A 17,241-nucleotide genomic window follows, 5' to 3' on the forward strand; every position below is an offset into this window, starting at 1 on the left:
CCTTAAACTCTTTTCCATTAAGTAGTGCCAGATGTGTTACATGCCACTGAGTCAACTCCGACGCCTGACAACCCTGTGAATGAGGTGCCCACCATGTCCTGTACTCAACAGCCCTGCTCAGCTCCTGTAGACTCATGCCTATGGCTTCTTTCACGGAGTCAATATGCCTCCTATTTGGTCATCTTCTTTTCCTGTTGCCTTCTATTTTTCCTAGTATTACTATCTTTTAAAAAGAACCCTGCCTTCTCATGATGTACCCAAAGTAGAACAGCTTTGGTTTTATCATTTTTGTCTCTAGTGATGTTTCAGGCTTAATTTGCTCTAGGACCCACTTGTTCATCTTTTTGGCAGTCTGGGGTATCCGTAGGGCTCTCCTCCAACACCGTATTTCAAATAAATCAATTTTCTCTTTCTATCAGCCTCCTTTACTGTCCAACTTTCGCATCTGTACATAGTTTTTGGGAATACAAGGGTGTGAATTATCCTAACCTTGGTCTTTAACGACACATCTTTGCTCTCGGTAATCTTTCCTAATTCTTCCATTGTTGCCCTTCTGAGTCTCAGTCCTTCCTTGACTTCCTGGCTGTAGTCTCCATTTGAATTGACGGCTGAACCAAGGTAAGCAAAATCTGTAACAATGTCAATGTCTTCACTGCCTATGGTAAAGATGTGTATTTCTTCTGTAGTCAAAGTTTTTGTCATCTTGATGTTAAAATGAAGTCCTGCTTTGGTAATTTCTTCTTTCACTTTTATCAGAAGTCATTTCAAATCATTGTACTTGTTTCCTGTAAGATGGTGTCATCTGTGTATCTTAAGTTATAAATATTTCTTCTACTAATTTTCACTCCTTCTTCTGAGACTTTTCACATGATATGTTATGTGTACAGATTAAACAAGTAGGGAGATAATATGCACCTTTGTCTGGCACTTTTGCCTATAGGAAACCATTCTGTCCCTCCATATTCTGTCCTGACAGTGGCTTTCTGTCCACAGTACAGGTTACACATCAGGACAATCAAGTATGAAGGCCTGTCCATTTCTTTCAGGGCAACCCATAGCTTTTCATGATGCAGGCAGTCAAGGGCTTTACTACAGTCTATAAGACACAGACTAAAGAATTTCTTCTGAAATTCTTTGGAGCACTCCATCATCCAATGAATGTTTGCAATTAGATCTCAAGTGCCTCCTCCTTTTCTGAATCCAGCTTAAACATCAGGCATTTCTTGCTCCATATAAGGTAGAACCCTCTGTCTCTTCACCTTGAGTGTCACTTTACTTGCACAGGAAACTAGAGCAATGGTCCTATAGTTGTTGCAACATTCCTTGGCATCTCCTTTCTTGAAAATCGGGACGCTTACTGACTGTTTCTAGTGCCATACAGCATAACTAACATTCTAGGGAAACAAACCTACCAGCTAAACTAAGGAAGCCCTTGAGAAGTACAACTAGCATTCCCATCCCACCCCCTAAAAAGCCCTGTGAAATATAGGTCAATAGAACAAAAATGATTAAAAGATAGATCAAGTATGTAAGATAAACATGATAAATACAGTAAAAGAAATAAGAAAGGATAATAACAATATAAAACAAAGTTTCATTGTAAAAAAGAACAAGGGGAAATACTAAAACTATTGTAAAATAATGAATACAAGAAATAAGATGAACAGTAATATGAATACAGAAGGAGAAATTGTTAAGATTAAGGGCCTTCCCAGAAAAAAAGAGAAAGAAAATAAGAAATCAAAATATGAGGTATAAGTACAAGGGGCAACATCCAGATAATAGAGGTTCAAGGAAAAAAATTAAACTGGAGAGAAGAAAATATCTGAAAAATAATGGAGATAATTTTCCTTATATTTAAAATAAATGCTAGGTATTGAAAGAACAATTTCATGAAATGTCAACAGAACAGATGAGGAAAAGCCTATTCTAGACATATTATAGTAAAATTTAAGAAAGTCAGATACAAAGAAAACACTCTAACAACTTCCAGCGAAAGAGAGCATGTCACCTGCCAAGAGCAAGAAGCAGACTGAATCCAGACTTTTCCTAACACCAATAATGGCTGTAAGAAGACGATGCAATGACATTCTTAACATAATGAAGGAATGAACCTTGAACCTAAAATTTTATATGCATTCAAATAACACTATAATGCTACTACTCTACTACTTTAAAACATTATGAAAACTGCCTGGCATGCCAGATTTAATTAGATTGACCATCAAAATTAGATTCAACATTAGACCTACACTGAGAAACTGTTAGAGAAAATAAGACAAGACAAATTCAGAAGATGCTACAAGATTTATGGGCACTATGGGTGATTAAATACCTTGATAAAGTTTGCTGTTATTTTAAAAGACAGAGAGTGTGCTTACAAGAGACACAGAGGGGCAGACTTCATAATAACTGAGAAGAAAATTCTGGAAAATAGCAACGATGGGGGTGGGGGAGCAAAATTAAGGGCCTAAGAGTGTGATTAAGTTCTTGTCTTATTAGAGAGGAGGAATCATTTATTTAAAAACCAAAAAGGAGAAAAAAGAAACATAGAAAAAGGTAAATAAGATTGTAGAAATAAGTCCAAATATTTCAATAGTTATGATAAAGATAACTAGAATAAACTCTCCAGTTAAAAGTCTGAAATTGCACAATTTCATTAAAAAAAAACAGAAGTAACAGTTATGTGCTGTTATAGGAGACATATCTAAAGTATAAAAACACAGGGTAAGTAAACATACTTTTTACTTTAAACATAAAGTAAAAAGATGAAAACAGATTCAACATTCTTACTAAAGCTAAACACAAGTGGATACAGCTTTAGTAAAACAAAATACAAAGACCTTAAGACCCAAAGTGTCTCATTATGGAGAGAAACTCAATACTATAGTGATAAAAGATACAATTTATGAAGAAGATATAACAATTCTAATCATATATAAACCTAATAAAATCGCCTCAACTATATGTAAAATAAAAAGCAATAGGACCGCTGACAGAAATGAACAAATCTACTCACTTATTTATTATTGGCAGGCCAAGCAGATAAAAAGCCAGCAAAGACAGAGAAAATCAGAGGTTTGAACAATAAAATTAACCAGCTAGACTCAATGAACAAACATAGATGTCTTCATCTATATTAAAAAATAACCATTCTTCTCAAGCACACATAGAACATTTACAAGAACTGCCAATATACTAGGTCATTATGCAAGCTTAATTGGTCATAATTTTAAATAATAGGTCATAATTTTAAATAATTATCACATACACATATTCTCTTACTACCATACACTAATAATAAAAATATGGATGAAAAATCTTTATATATTTGAAAATTAAAAACACTACTTCTAAATATCTCATGGATGAAATAAAAAATCAGGATAAAGATGAACAGATACTTAGAATTAAATGTTATGAAAGCAATAGGCTACGTCAAAATAAAAACAGAAATAATAAAATAGAATTCAAATATACAATAAGAGGTTAAAATCCAAAAGTTGGTTTACTGAGACTAGCACAAAAGACAAACTTCTGGCAAGCCTTATTAAGATAAAAAGAGAGAGAGAGAGAGAGATAAGGCACAAATAAACCACTTTAATTAAAAAAGACAAAATTACAAAATTGAGATTGAAAAGATAAATACTACCAATGATTTCACACCAATACATCTAAAATCAGAAATAACAAATATCTAAAACTAAAATCTACCTAAATGAGCTCCAAAAGAAGCAGAAATAATGCTACAAACATTAAAGAGATTGAAGCAACAGTTAAAAATCTCCCCGCAAAGAACATATTGGGCAGAGACAATTTTACAGGTGAGTTAAAACTTTCAAAAAGTGATCACCACAGATTAATACAAACTCTTGCAGATAAAAGAATAAGAGAATATATACCTGCTATGGTCTGAATGTTTGTGTTTCTGCTTCCCCCAAATTTGCTTGCTGAATCCTAATACCCAATGTGATCGTATTTGAAGATGGGGCCTTTGGAAGGTGATAGATCGAGGGCAGAGGAATTAGTACTCATCTAAAGAAATCCCACAGAGCTCCCTAGCTCCTTCTGCCCTGTGTGGATATAGCGAGGTGTCTGTGACTCATAAGGGAGGCCTCACCAGACCATGCTGCCTGGCACCTTGATATTGAACCTCCAGGTTCTAGGACTGTGAAAAATAAATGTTTGTTGTTTATAAGCTACCCAATATGTGGTATTTTGTTGCAACAGCCTAAATGGATTATTATACTAGCTAACTCATTCTTCAAAACTTAATACCAAAATCAGATAAGGCAGGCATGAGAATGGGAACTTAAATGCTCTCTTAACTCATGGATATAATTTTTTTTTTTTTTTCAGTAGAGGCAACCCTTGGTTGACCTCACAGATTGCAAGGACCTTGTCAGCTTACGATCCCTTATCTTTTTTTATTTTTACGCCTACAGCACCCAGTCTTCCTAGGTGGTCTCCCATCCAAGTACTAACCAGGCTCGGCTCAGCTTAGCTTCCTAGATCAGACGGGATCAGGCTTGTTCAGGGTAGCATGGCCATGGACCTTACTCATGGATACAAATGGGAAAACTCAACCAAAATTTTAACACATTGAACCTAACAGTAGATAAAACATAGTACATTAGGACTAGGTTGGGTATCGTATTACAAGTTAAATATCAGAAAAGCTGTAAATGTCATTCAGAATAGTAAAGAAAAAAATCATAGATTATCCTGACATACATAAAAAAGTATATAATTAAAAAAAACAACTTAGTAAACTAGAAAGGGAACTTCATCATCTGATAAAAGTTATTTTTGAAAAAAATCTTATAAAAATCATCATTCTAAATGGAAAAACATTAGAAGCATTCTTCTAGTACCACTACTATTCAACACTGTACTTAAGATCCTAGATATTATAATAAGACGAAAAAAGGGAATTAAAGGGATACAGATAGGAAATAAAAAATAAGTATCTTCCGTTGCAGATGATATGATTGCTAGCATAGAAAAGTCCAAAGAACCTAAATAGACAAATTATAGCATTGATAGCAGAGTTAGAAGAATACATGAACGACAACAAAATAAGGAAATGTAATTTCAAACAATGACACTGTATCTGTCAGGATCCTAGCATAAAGTAGAATTCATCCAGATGGTTAAAAAAATAAGACTTTATTGAAAGGACTGCTTACAAAGGTATAGGCAGAATTAAGAACCCCAATAATAAATAGTAAAACACTCAGGCTAGCAACGTTGGGAATTCATTACTATGCCTAGGGCCAAAGGAATATGGGGAGGAAATTAAGTTAAGAGTCCAATCAAGTCGCCATGTAAGAGAGGCTGACCTGTTAGAGTTTTAGTCCCAGAGGGAATCCTGCTACTGTCAAAACTCCAGTGTAGAAATAGAACAGGGAGCAGCAAAAAATTACCTGATCTCACTGGCCCAATCTATCACGAACCCAACAGGCAAAAGATTCTGTAGTCCCTTGAGGCGATGTAGTCCCTTGGGGTGAGCCACTTAAAGCACAAAGGTAAAGGAGAGGGGTGGCTGTGGGATGGTGGGTATATAAATAAAAATGATGTTAATTCTCCCCAATTTGATTACAGATTTAATGCAATTAAAATCCCAACAGAGACAAACAATGAACAATCTGAAAAGGGAATTACAAAAACAATTCCATTTATAATAGCATCAAAAAGAATGAAATGCTTAGAAATTAACCAAAGTGAAAGAACTTGACACTGAAAGCTAGGAAACATTGCTGAAAGAAATTAAAGAGGACATAAATAAATAGAAACACATCCCTTGTTTATGGGTTGGAAGACATTGTTAAATGTCAGTATTACCCAAAGGGATCTACAGAATCAATGCGGTTTCTTTCAAAATCTCGATGTCTTTCTTACAGAAATAGAAAAGCCCATTCTAAAATTCACATGGAATCTCATGATGCCCCAAATAGCCAAAACAGTCTTGAAAAAAAGAACAAAATTGAAAGACTCACGCCTCCTGATTACAAAACCTATTATAAATCTACAATAATCAAAACAGTGTGGTATTGACATAAAGACATATAGACCAATGGAAGAGAATAGAAAGCCTAGAAATAAACCCTCACATGTATAGTCAAATGACATTTAAGGAGGCTGCCAAGACCATTCATTGGGGAAAGGACAGTCTTTTCAACAAACAGTGCTGGGAAACGGGATATCCACATGCAAAAGAATGAAGTTGAATGCTTACCTAACACTATATATAAAAATTAACTCAAAATGGATCAAGGAACTAAACATAAGTCCTAACACAATAAAACTCTTAGAAGAAATTATAGGACAAAAGCTTCACGACACTGCATTTGGCACTGATTTCTTGGATATGACACCAAAACATAGGCAACCAATGAAAAAAAATAGACAAACTGGACTTCATGAAAATTAAAAACTTTTATGCATCAAAAGACACTATCCACAGAGTAAGGAGCAACTCACGGAATGGGAGAAGTTACTTGCAAATCATATATCTGATAAAGGGTTACTATCCAGAATAATAAAGAACTCCTAAAATATAATAACAATAAAAAATGATCCAACTCAAAAATGGGCAAAAGACTTGAAAAGATATTTTTCCAAAGAAGATATATAAATGGCCAATAATCACACGAAAAGATGCTCAACATCACTAATCACTAGGGAAATGCAAATGAAAACTACAATGAGATACTGTCTCATATCTATTAGGATGGTTATTATAAGAAAGAAAATTAAAAGAAAACAAATGTTGCCAAGAACGTGGAGAAACTGGAACCCCTGTCACTATAGGCAGGAATATAAAATGATACAGCTGCTGTGGAAAACAGTATAGTGATGCCTCAAGCAATTAAAAATAGAACTACCATGTGACCCAACCATTCCATTTCTACCGTCTCTTTGAAAGCAGGATCTCAGCGACATATCTGCACCCCTGTTCAGAGCAGCACTATTCACAACAGCTAAAGATGGAAGGAAGCCAAGCTGATCGATAACTGGATCATCAAAATGTGACATAGTCATAAAATGAAATATTATTCAGACTTAAAATGAAAGAAAATTCTGCAATAGGCTATAACATGGATGAACTTTGAGGACACCATGCTAAGTCACAAAAGACAAACACTGGATAATTTCTCTTATGATTTCACTATATGAGGTTCTTAGCATAGCCCAAAATCATAAAGACAGAAAGTCAAATGGTGTTGCCAGGCCCTGGGGGTCAGGGGATGCCTGAATAGGGAATTATGGTTTAACAGGTATAGTTCAGACTTATAAGATGAAAAGAGTTATGAATATGGATGGTGGTTATGGCTGTACAGTAATATGAACATATTTAATACTACTGAACTGTATGTTTAAAATGGTTAAGATGGTAAATTTTATGTAATGCATACTTTAAAAAATAAAAAAAAAGAAAAAGAATCCCAACAGAATTTTCCATGAAACTTAGTAGTAAGTTGATTCTAAAATTCACATAGACAAAACTTAGTATAGTTAAAGCACTGCTGAAAAATAAAAAAGACTTGCCCTACCAGATAATGGACACATAAAGTATAGTGGTTAAGACTAGAATATTGGCATAGAGATATATCGACAAACTAGCTGACAGAATAGAATGGAACCTAAAACAGAACAATGCCAACATGGCAGATTTATAGACAAAGTGGAGACTACTCGATAAAAAAGAAGTAGAGAAAATAACTATCATATGGAAAAAAATGAAATTGGATTCCCCTAAATCATCCACAGATGAACTAAGGACTTAAATGCCGAAAGCAAAATGTTAAATGTTTTAGTGGAAACAAAGGTAGTTGTTCTGACCTGGATGAGGTGTTTCATTAATAAAGATAGGAAAAGCACTAACCATAAAAGACAAAACTGATAAATTTAAGAACTGTTATTGCTTAAAAGAATTATTACACAAAAAGTGGCATGTTTATTCAAACTGGGAGACTATGTTTGCAACATAAAGAATTTTTACCAAACCAATATAAAAGCACAAATAACCAAATAAGACAATGGACAAAAGATATGATTCTGTATTTCACAGAAAAAGAAATATATATGGCTAATAAACATGTGAAGAGATGCTTGGCCTCATTCTTAAACAAGGAAATACAAATTAAGACCACATAAATAACATTGTTATCTGTTCAACTGGCAAAAATCCAGAATGATTATATTGAGTTCAGGGGAAGATGTTGTTTAAAAGGATCTGTTATGTAATAGTGGTAACAGTATAAGTTAGCATAACCACTTTATAAGATAATGCCAAATTGTTTACCGAAGTTAAACATTCACATGTTCTATAACCCAACTATTTCACTGCTGGGGAAACCATACACCAGATAGATGAATAAGAACAAAAATGTATAAAGCAGCAATGTTTATAACATCAAAAAACTAGAAGCAACACAAATGCTCACTAACAGGATGAAGTGTGGTATATTTACATAATGAAACAATAGGTCGCAGATAAAAAAGAATGGACTTCAACTTAGGTTAATGTGTGTGGATTTCAGTTATGTCAAAAGAGTAAGGTCCAAAAAACTGCAAAAAAATAACACAATGCTTACAAAGTTCAAAACGCTATATCTCATTTCTGAAAAGCAATGATAAACACAAAATTTAGGAGTGTTTCCTTCAGAGTGGGGAGGTTCAGGATAGAGAAGTTCACACAGGTATTAAAAGTTATTTCCAGTGTTCTTATTTTTCAAAAAAAAATGGTTGTTTCCTTAGGAATTATAACATTATTAAAACACATAAATAAATTAGTGTAAATAAAAAAAACAAGCATGCATGGACCAATGATGACTATGTCATGAACTAAAGATTTTTAATCTAATTCTATGCAACTAGAGTCCATCGAAAATTAAACAAAACAATCCATCACTTTTCAAAAATCCTCAATGTTTCTGCATTGCATTGGGCCTCTCATGGGCTTTAAGCTGTAAGGTCTAGATGCTCCTTTTATCTTAATTTCTTCAACATAATGGGAGAAAAGAAGAAAGGGAGGAGGGAGGGAGGAAGGAAAGTGAAATAAAAAAGGAAAAGGCTGCCGGACCAAGTGTTCTTAAGCTAAGCGAAGCTCCTCTGACAGCGACAAGTCATTCTTGAAGTTAGGATCCAAAACAAGTGCTCTGCAAACTCCTCTAACACTAGCATAGTTCTTGTGTATATACTTCCCTTTTTGATTTCTTCTGGAAAATCCCAACCTTCACTATCCAACACAGCAGCCCTTAGCCACATGTAGCTATTAATTAAAAGGTAATAAAGTTACAAATTCAGTTCTTCAGTCACCCAGCCTCATGCCAAGAGCTCAAGACTATGTGTGGCTACTGGCGACTGTATCAGACATCACAGAGAGAGAACATTCCCACCATGTTCTATCAGACAGTGCTGCTTTAAACCCACCTCAGCTGAAAAGAAGAGGCAGAGGAACTTGTTCACACTCAAGCCAGGTTGGAGGAGTGCTGGAGAGTCTAGGGGTTCCTAGAGCAGATCACAGATGACAGCAGACAGAGAGCTAAGCCTCTTTAATTGCCACACCAGGCCCAAAGCAGACAGCACTTTAGGCAGGGACAGGAAGTGATCGATCAGGACAGCAGGCTCAGAGAAACTTGAAAATCTTTCACTCTGACTCCTGGCTGGGGTCTCTGAAAACTCTCCAAGGGAGGGTGGGGACAAGTGTTTGTGAACATCCCAGCTGACTACTGTTCCCTTCTCTCACCCTAGCCCTTCTCTGCTAGCACCCACCTGTACTGCCCTTCAGGGAGATTCTGCTTTTAAGATGTACCTCTGGGGAAGATCAAAGGAGCTAGGCTGAAAGATGTCTGAGTGTTCGAGTGTTTGCAAGCATAGCAGCACTGCAGGAATTCAAGGCATTGCAGTTGCCATTCATTTTGGAGCACTGGGGGTAAAGGGGGGTATAATCTGCCCTCCATCAACCCACACCTTACGTGGCAGGAGGTAATCCTCCCCCTGCAGCTGGGGCCTTGCCCTAACTAGAATCTACATGCTGATCAACGCTTGCTCCCCATACTATCAGCCAGGACCAATGACCATGGACCATCACAGCAGGAGAGCCCGCAAGGTGCTGAACGCACAGAAGAGGAAACCGAGGCCCAGGGTGGGAAAGGAGCCAGAGCAAATGCACATAGCTAGGCTGTGGCAGGGAAAGAACAAGGCTGCCAAATTTCCTGACTCCCATTCTTCACGCTAGGCAAGTCGGCAGCTTCCGTGGAGAGCTCTGCCTCCTCACGTCTGTGCCGTCATCCCTTTCTGACCATCAGTGATCCTGACCCCTCTTCTCTCCCACAGGCCCCAGGCACAGAACATAAAGATTTAAGGCGATGTCTGTGCCAGAGGGCAAAGTAGCCTGAACATGGGTTGGGCTTGGCATCCAGTCAGGTTCAGTAAGTTCAAGACCTTTCCTGGAACCCAGACTCCCTTTCTGCTCTGAGGAGATACCTGGAACAGGGGAGGGGGGTGGCCCTCCTGGGACAGCTTGTCCAGACCAGATCAAGTGATCAGTGGGGGCTGGAGGGATCTAGCTGCAGGGAAAGAGGGAGGAGAGGGCTGTCAGGGGTCCCTGGGCCCCTCCTTGAGGCTCTCCTTGCTCAGTCCTAATCAGATGGCTGGCTCCAGTCGCTGCTTCCGCCAGTGGGCAGTGGGTACTCAATGGCAGGGCCTGCAGCTCATTGACCTTGTGCCCCAGCACAGTACCAGGCACATGAGAAGGCACTGCAGAGAATGTTTACTGAACCACAAAATGAAGCAGAGCACTGAGCATTGGGAGAGCCCATTAAGAGCAGCTCGGGTTGGGGTGGGGGTGGGGGTGGAGGGCTCAGCAATCAAAAACACGAAACCTTATTTTCTTGATTTCATCATCTACAAATGCATGAGCAAAGGTCTCCCTCTGGCTGAGCCCAGTGCTTAGAAGCAGTGAAGGGTCACTCCTCACAGAGGACTTGCCATGTGCCTGGCATCTTCTCATTTCCTTCCCAGGTTAACCCTGTTAGGTAGGTACTATCTCTGTCCTAAGGCTTAAAATGGATTTTAAGAGTTGCCCAAAGGTATGCTGCTAGTAAGAGGCACAAGTAAGACACACATACAGATATGTCATACTTCAGAGATTGTACTTTGAACCACTCTCCATTCAACCAACAAATCTCCATGAGTGCCATCTGTGTTTCAAGAATGTTCCTAGGTTCTGGGAACACAGCTGTGGGCAAACCCTGCCAGACTTCCCTGAGAGCTCTCATGCCACTTAATGAAGAAGACAGACAATACAGTAAAAAAAAACATATGACCAAATAACATAACATCAGGATGAGACAAACACTATCAAAAAAAATAAGGAAGGATAATGGGATAGAGTAGGAGTTATCACACTTTTTCTGTAAAAGCCAGAGAGTATATATTTTTGGCTTTGCTGGCCACATGGTCTTTGTTACAACTACTCAACTCTGCAACAGCAGTCATGGGAAATATGTAAATGGGTGGTGTGGCTATGTGCCAATAAAACTTTATTAATGGACAGTGAATTCAAGATTTCATATAATTCTTATGTGTCATACTATGTTATTCTTTTGACATCATTTTTTCAGTTTTCAGAAGTATAAAAACTATTCTTCACTTGCAGGCCACCCAAAAACAGGTGGTAGCCCAGATCAGGCCTACGGGCTATAGCTTGCCAGTTCCTGGGACAGAAAGGTGTCTATGTGGAGATGTACTTTATTTTTTAAATTTGTTATTGTGTTTCAGGTTATAATTCAATATCTGTATATCTGGATACGGGGATGTCCTTTATATAGAACGATCAAAGAGGCCTCCCCAAGGTGATGACATTTGAGCAGAGACCTGAATGAGGCAAGCAGTGAGCCCTGTGCTCCCAGAAAGTGAAAAGAAAGTGCAAAGGTCTGGCAGTAGGACTGGAGGGGATGGAGTGGGGCAAGGGGAGGGCAAGGGGCGGGCAAGGGGTCTCAAGAGGTCAGCAGGAGCCAGATCACATGGGCCCCCAGGCCCTGGTACAGTCTAAATGTGATTACAAGATTCTGGGCTCTGGCACTTACTAGCTTTGTGACCTTGGGCAAGTTATTGAACTTCTCTGTGCCTCGTTTCTTAGCAAAATGGTAATTATAATGGTACCTGTCTTAGAGGGTTATAGGACTAAGTGAGCATAATGCTCTAAATGAATGTTAGCTGTTGATATTAATATCTGAATCCAGTTGGATGAGGGAGAAGCTGGGAGAAGTGGCGACAACTTCCAACTCACCCACGATATCCACCACATCCGGCCGGATAAGAGGCTCTCCACCTGTAAGCCGGATCTTATCTACGCCTTCTTTCACAAAGAGACGTGCAAGGGTCAGGATCTCCTCTGTGGTCAGCAGGTCAGCCTTGGGGGTCAGTGGGACACCCTCCTCAGGCATGCAGTACTGACCTAAAGAGAAAGAGATGGGACATGGAGACAGGAAATAATGACGGAAGTCAGGCCCATGATGTCTCAGGTCCCCCATACCCCTACCAGGCCAAAACTTTCTCCTGAACCCCACCTAGACAATAATGAGAGACTCTGCCAAATATGAGGTCCAGACCCTAGGCCAGATTCTCTCTGGGCCTCACCTTTCTCGTCTATGAAACGTTAACATTCCTCCCGACGGCAACATTCCTCTGTGGTGGGGGCGGGTGGTGAAGGTTAGGGTTAAAGATGACAAACTAGGCTGAGAGGAGAGCCTGGGTTGGGGTAGGGAGATGCCAAGATGCTGATTCCCTCCTCAGTTCTGGGCCCATTTCTGCTGGCATTGTTCACTCTCTTTCATTTCACCCGTTTTTTGCAAAGAGTTACCCCTCTCTGTCTGTGTCATGAGGTGCAGGAGGCTGGGAAGTACTCTCCGGCCTGGTAAAAGCAGCTGTAGCTTATCAATAGTCTCGTTTTATAGGCTGGAAAACTGAAGTACTACTTGATCAGGGTGAGTTAGCAGAATCGGGTAAATGAAGTGAGCCCTGGCAGGTGAGGGGGTGCACTACCCCTACCATCAGTTCCCTTGGTACAATGTTATCAAAGGTTGGGTCAAAATGTGCTAGAGGGCCAAATTAGTGAAGGGCCCAGCTTGGTCTTTTAAGACAAAATAAAACAGATAAGAATATCAGAACATCAGTATCGCATATAGTAAGTATTGTTAGGTTAAACTACTATACACACACACCTTATTTAAACTGATAAGAACAAAAACTACACTTGATCTTAGCCAAAAGGCTGAGAAGCGATACACCCAGACACACACACACACACACACACACACATATTATTTATTAGGTCATAAAATAAATATATTTCTTATTGTGAATTACAGTGGAAGGGAGGGAGGGAGGGACAGAGAGGGGCATGTGAACTTTGGAAGCCCCTCCTCAGTGGATACACCCCCCGAGCACTGTGTGTGGGGTTATGAAATGAGGACTCTGTATCTGCTTGGCTCAACAACTTCCGTCATGAGACTGGGATGTCTCCATAGCTGGCAGTGTTGGCCATGGGCATCCCTGTGTATGTCACGTGTTTATGGTGTCCAGCACAGCCACCCTGGGTGAATACCATCTGTGTTTGTCCTGAACTTTGAGCCCTGCAGGGAAATGGGAGGAAAGAAGAAATGACCCTTGAAGAGTGAGAGATCCAGATCTAGCCTTGATCCTAACCACAATGGCAATTCTGTTCTCAAACCTAATCCCAAGTAGAACCTAGCTTCGAGGAGCATAAAACTCGATCTCTAAATCCCACATGGCAAGCAAGGAAAATAGATGGGTGGGGAAGTTAGAAAGAATTGGGAGGATTGCAAAGGATTCCTAGGCATAAGGAGATTTCAGAAGCTGCTTCGACAAAGGGACAGAGCCCAGAGAGGGCCCAGGAAGGAGACTCACATCTGAGGTTGCACTTCTCTGTGAGGGAGATCCGCAGGTAGCTGTGTGGCCTGCCGAAGCTGTCAGTGAGGAAGGCAGAGAAGGGGGCCGGGTGCTCCCTCAGGAACTGCCTCCGCCTGGACAGCTCCTGCAGTGACAAGGCAGGGAGGAAACATGGGTAACTGCTCCCTGGCTGGAGAGGAGCAAGGAGAGCCCACCTGGAGAAAGCCCACCTTGGGAACATAACCTTGTCTCATCAACTACCCCCTCTCATCTCTGACATCTGTACAGCACTTCTAAACTTTCCATCCATGTGGGTTTCACAGTCCTGGGGCAGCTGGGATTGACCATTTTTCACAGATCAGGAAACAGGCCTGAAGGGAAGGACCTGCCTCTAGTCCCCAACACTTAGCCCATGGGTGGGGGACCACTGAAAGGCATACCCATACTCCTCCCTCAAAAGAAGCCCATCCAGGAACAAACACCTCCAGTATCTCTTGGACAGGTCATTAAAAAGGAAATATGCCACCTGGAAACTGGCAACCATATCAATTGGCAAGCAGGTCCAGAAAGGAGGGAGGGATCAGGTTACTGAGGATGGTGGTACCACTGCTGAATTACCTTGGACTCCGTAAGCCACCTCTTCAACCCATGCTTCTCATTCTTTTTCTTTACCATAGCAGACAGAAGCAGCTCAAAGCAAAATCACTAACTCTGGGGGCTGGGTGTCATACAAGCTGCTTTTCCCTTAACTACTTCCCTGTTGGCTGGGCTCCCTGGAGCATCCCCATTGCCCAGGACGACCCAACAAGCCAAGCCATCTGGAACAGCTGGGGTGGGTATACCCATGGGAGGGCTTCCCTTAGGCAGGAAGCCTCTGGGGCAAGAAGGGCACAACCAGGGAGACCTGCAAAATGAATGAGGCCACCAGCTTCCAGGGAGGCAGAGTGGAAGGGCCAGAATGACCACCCCACTAACCCCATGTAAAGATTATGCCAATCTTTATCCTTCATTCTATCTGTTGCCAGAAAGAAGGATTATGCATCTATTGTTTGGAGCCTAAATTGGAGGAGATTGCTGGAGGCTCACTGCAAGGCCCAAACTCATCCTGGGGAGAGAAAAGAGGCAGCTAACCTCATCCTTTCCGAAGTCCAATGTAGTATGATCTCCTGCTTTGAAAGCAGAACCCTGGACCTTGACAGATGATAATGAGATAGCTCATTAGATTAGATTCCTCCAAAAAGGAACACTTGAAAAGCATCTTAAAGTTCCAAAGAATGTCCTCTGTTCAACCCCCACACCTACCCCAAGCCTTATGATAAATAAGGCTTGGATGCAATCCACGAACACCTGTGGCAAAACAAGGATTCAAATCCAAGTCCTCTGATTCCAAGATCTAAATTCTTTCGTCTAATTGCATAGGGCAAATCAGAGAAGGTACACAGGATGGTACACAGGGCGACGAGAACTCACTTCTTTAAAATCTTTAGAACAAAGAAATTATAACCTTGGCAGTCATCCATGAGGCTTACGGGCAAGACTGGATTGGGGCAAGAACCCCTGGTTTCTGGGCCAGGTGTGGCCCTATATACTTGAAAAGTTCCATAACTCCTGAAGGCCTGTTTTTCCACTTGTAAAATAAGAACAGAGTAATGGGCTAAGGTAACGAAAATGGAGCAGGAAGCTGGTAGGTAAACAACTAGGATTAGCATGATTTCATAACCTAAAAGAGCAGAAGGCCTTAGGCCTTCCTGAGGTCCAGGGCAACTGTTGACCTCCATCCAGGAGAAAGAAACATTTACTTTAGAACCACCTGGAGAGCTTCAGCAAATAATTCCACTGGAAGCCAAGTGAATTTGATCTCTGAGTGCTTGTGTTTTTAATTTCTCCAGGTGATTCTAATGTGAAGCCAGGGCCAAGGGCCACAGATTGACTCAGGAAATAGAAGGGATATGAGGGAGAGAGAGCTTCTATCAAACTGACCTCACTGCCCACCCCGAAACCAGTTTCCCACATCCTCCAAGAAACCCTGCTCCCAGTCCCATGACAAGTCATGACAAGTAAGCAGCAGTCACTTCCCTGAACTGCAGTCTACTATAATCATAATAGTACCTTTCCTCTTCCCTGCTCACCCCACTGCCTTTCTACTGGTTACCTTGAGGGTGGGACAGGGGATGCTCCAGAGTCAATGGCCCCATTGGCCACCGGAGTCCAGGAGACAAGATACCTAGGAATCTGGATTTAAGGTAGTTGCGCCCACTTCTCCATCCACAGCTATGTGCAATTCATTAATTTGTTAATCACCCCAGACTCCACCTTCTTACTTGCCAAGATGCCCCCTGCCTCACCCTCTTCTTAACATATAGGGGAGGTGGCTGGGTGAGAGAGGAGACAACATAAATCCAGGAATTGGAAGAAAGTGAGAGGACCAAGGAGTATGACTTAACAGAAACCCAGGAGCAACCAGTGTAATGGGGCAAACGAGAATGGAATCGGGCACTCTGTTCTGACCAGGGGAGGGGCAGGCCGAATTTCATTTTTGAGACCTGCGGTGACCTTATCTAGATTCATTCAGACTCTGTACTGCCAATACCTGACTCAGCTTAGCCTCCTACATGTGCATACTCTCCCACTCCCTCCCCTTAAGACTTGCAAATTCATCACGTGGATATTAACAAGCTTCATCTCTGCCTCTTTTTCTCCCACACTGCCTGCCCTACTTTCATTCTTCTAGTTTTCTTCCTTTCCCTTAAATTTCCTGGAGAAAAAAAAGTAATCAGTATTAGTCAAAGAAGCCCTGAACCCAGAGGGAATTACCACCAGGCAGGGTAGACAGAAATACTTCTCACTCAGAAAGGGCTGGGACATGTCAGAAGTAGTATAGCCTTAGTGGATCCTATACCTAGGGCCCCAGCCTGGACCAAGCTGTTTTTCCTGTGTGGGAAGCCCTCCTGCCTGACTTGGTATCCCTGCGTCCATACAGTATGTTCAATGAACAAGTAGGCAGGTCCCTAATCCAAAGAGAAAAGAGGTGTGTGCAAAACCCATTTACATTGGGATCATCTTTGATTTCCTGGCTGGGCTCTACTATCAAAAGGGTTTAACCTAGTACAGAGGTTCTCAGCTCTGCTTGCATATCAAAACCACCTGAAGAGCTTCTAAGACTAAGAATGCCACAGTCCCACCAATTCTGATTCAGTTGCTCTGGGATGGGCCCCAGCTTTGGTTTTTGTTTGTTTGAAGTGCTTAGCTTCCTACTCTGCAGCCCAGCCTCAGAACCACAGGGCCAGACATAACAGGATCAGGTGTTATCTTACTTCA

General features: G+C 40.7%; 1 protein-coding gene and 1 pseudogene across 4 annotated transcripts in view; both read right to left on the bottom strand.

The window, feature by feature from the left end:
* The window catches only part of MOCS1 (molybdenum cofactor synthesis 1), a 35,959-nt gene that overhangs the window by 14,942 nt on the left and 3,776 nt on the right, over window positions 1-17,241 (bottom strand). For 3 of the 4 annotated variants that reach the window (XM_036217641.1, XM_016154313.2, XM_016154314.2), the window contains exons 2-3: window positions 13,942-14,068; window positions 12,302-12,469 (exon numbers count right to left, since the gene is read on the bottom strand). In XM_036217641.1, the coding sequence (XP_036073534.1) occupies window positions 12,302-12,469; window positions 13,942-14,068 (295 nt within the window). The remainder of the gene's footprint in view (window positions 1-12,301; window positions 12,470-13,941; window positions 14,069-17,241) is intronic. The other variant, XM_036217642.1, reaches the window with a different exon arrangement.
* LOC118606182 lies at window positions 13,128-13,297 on the bottom strand (annotated as a pseudogene).

This window comes from Rousettus aegyptiacus, unplaced genomic scaffold (assembly GCF_014176215.1).
Source record: "Rousettus aegyptiacus isolate mRouAeg1 unplaced genomic scaffold, mRouAeg1.p scaffold_m13_p_1, whole genome shotgun sequence".
NCBI lineage: Eukaryota > Metazoa > Chordata > Mammalia > Chiroptera > Pteropodidae > Rousettus > Rousettus aegyptiacus.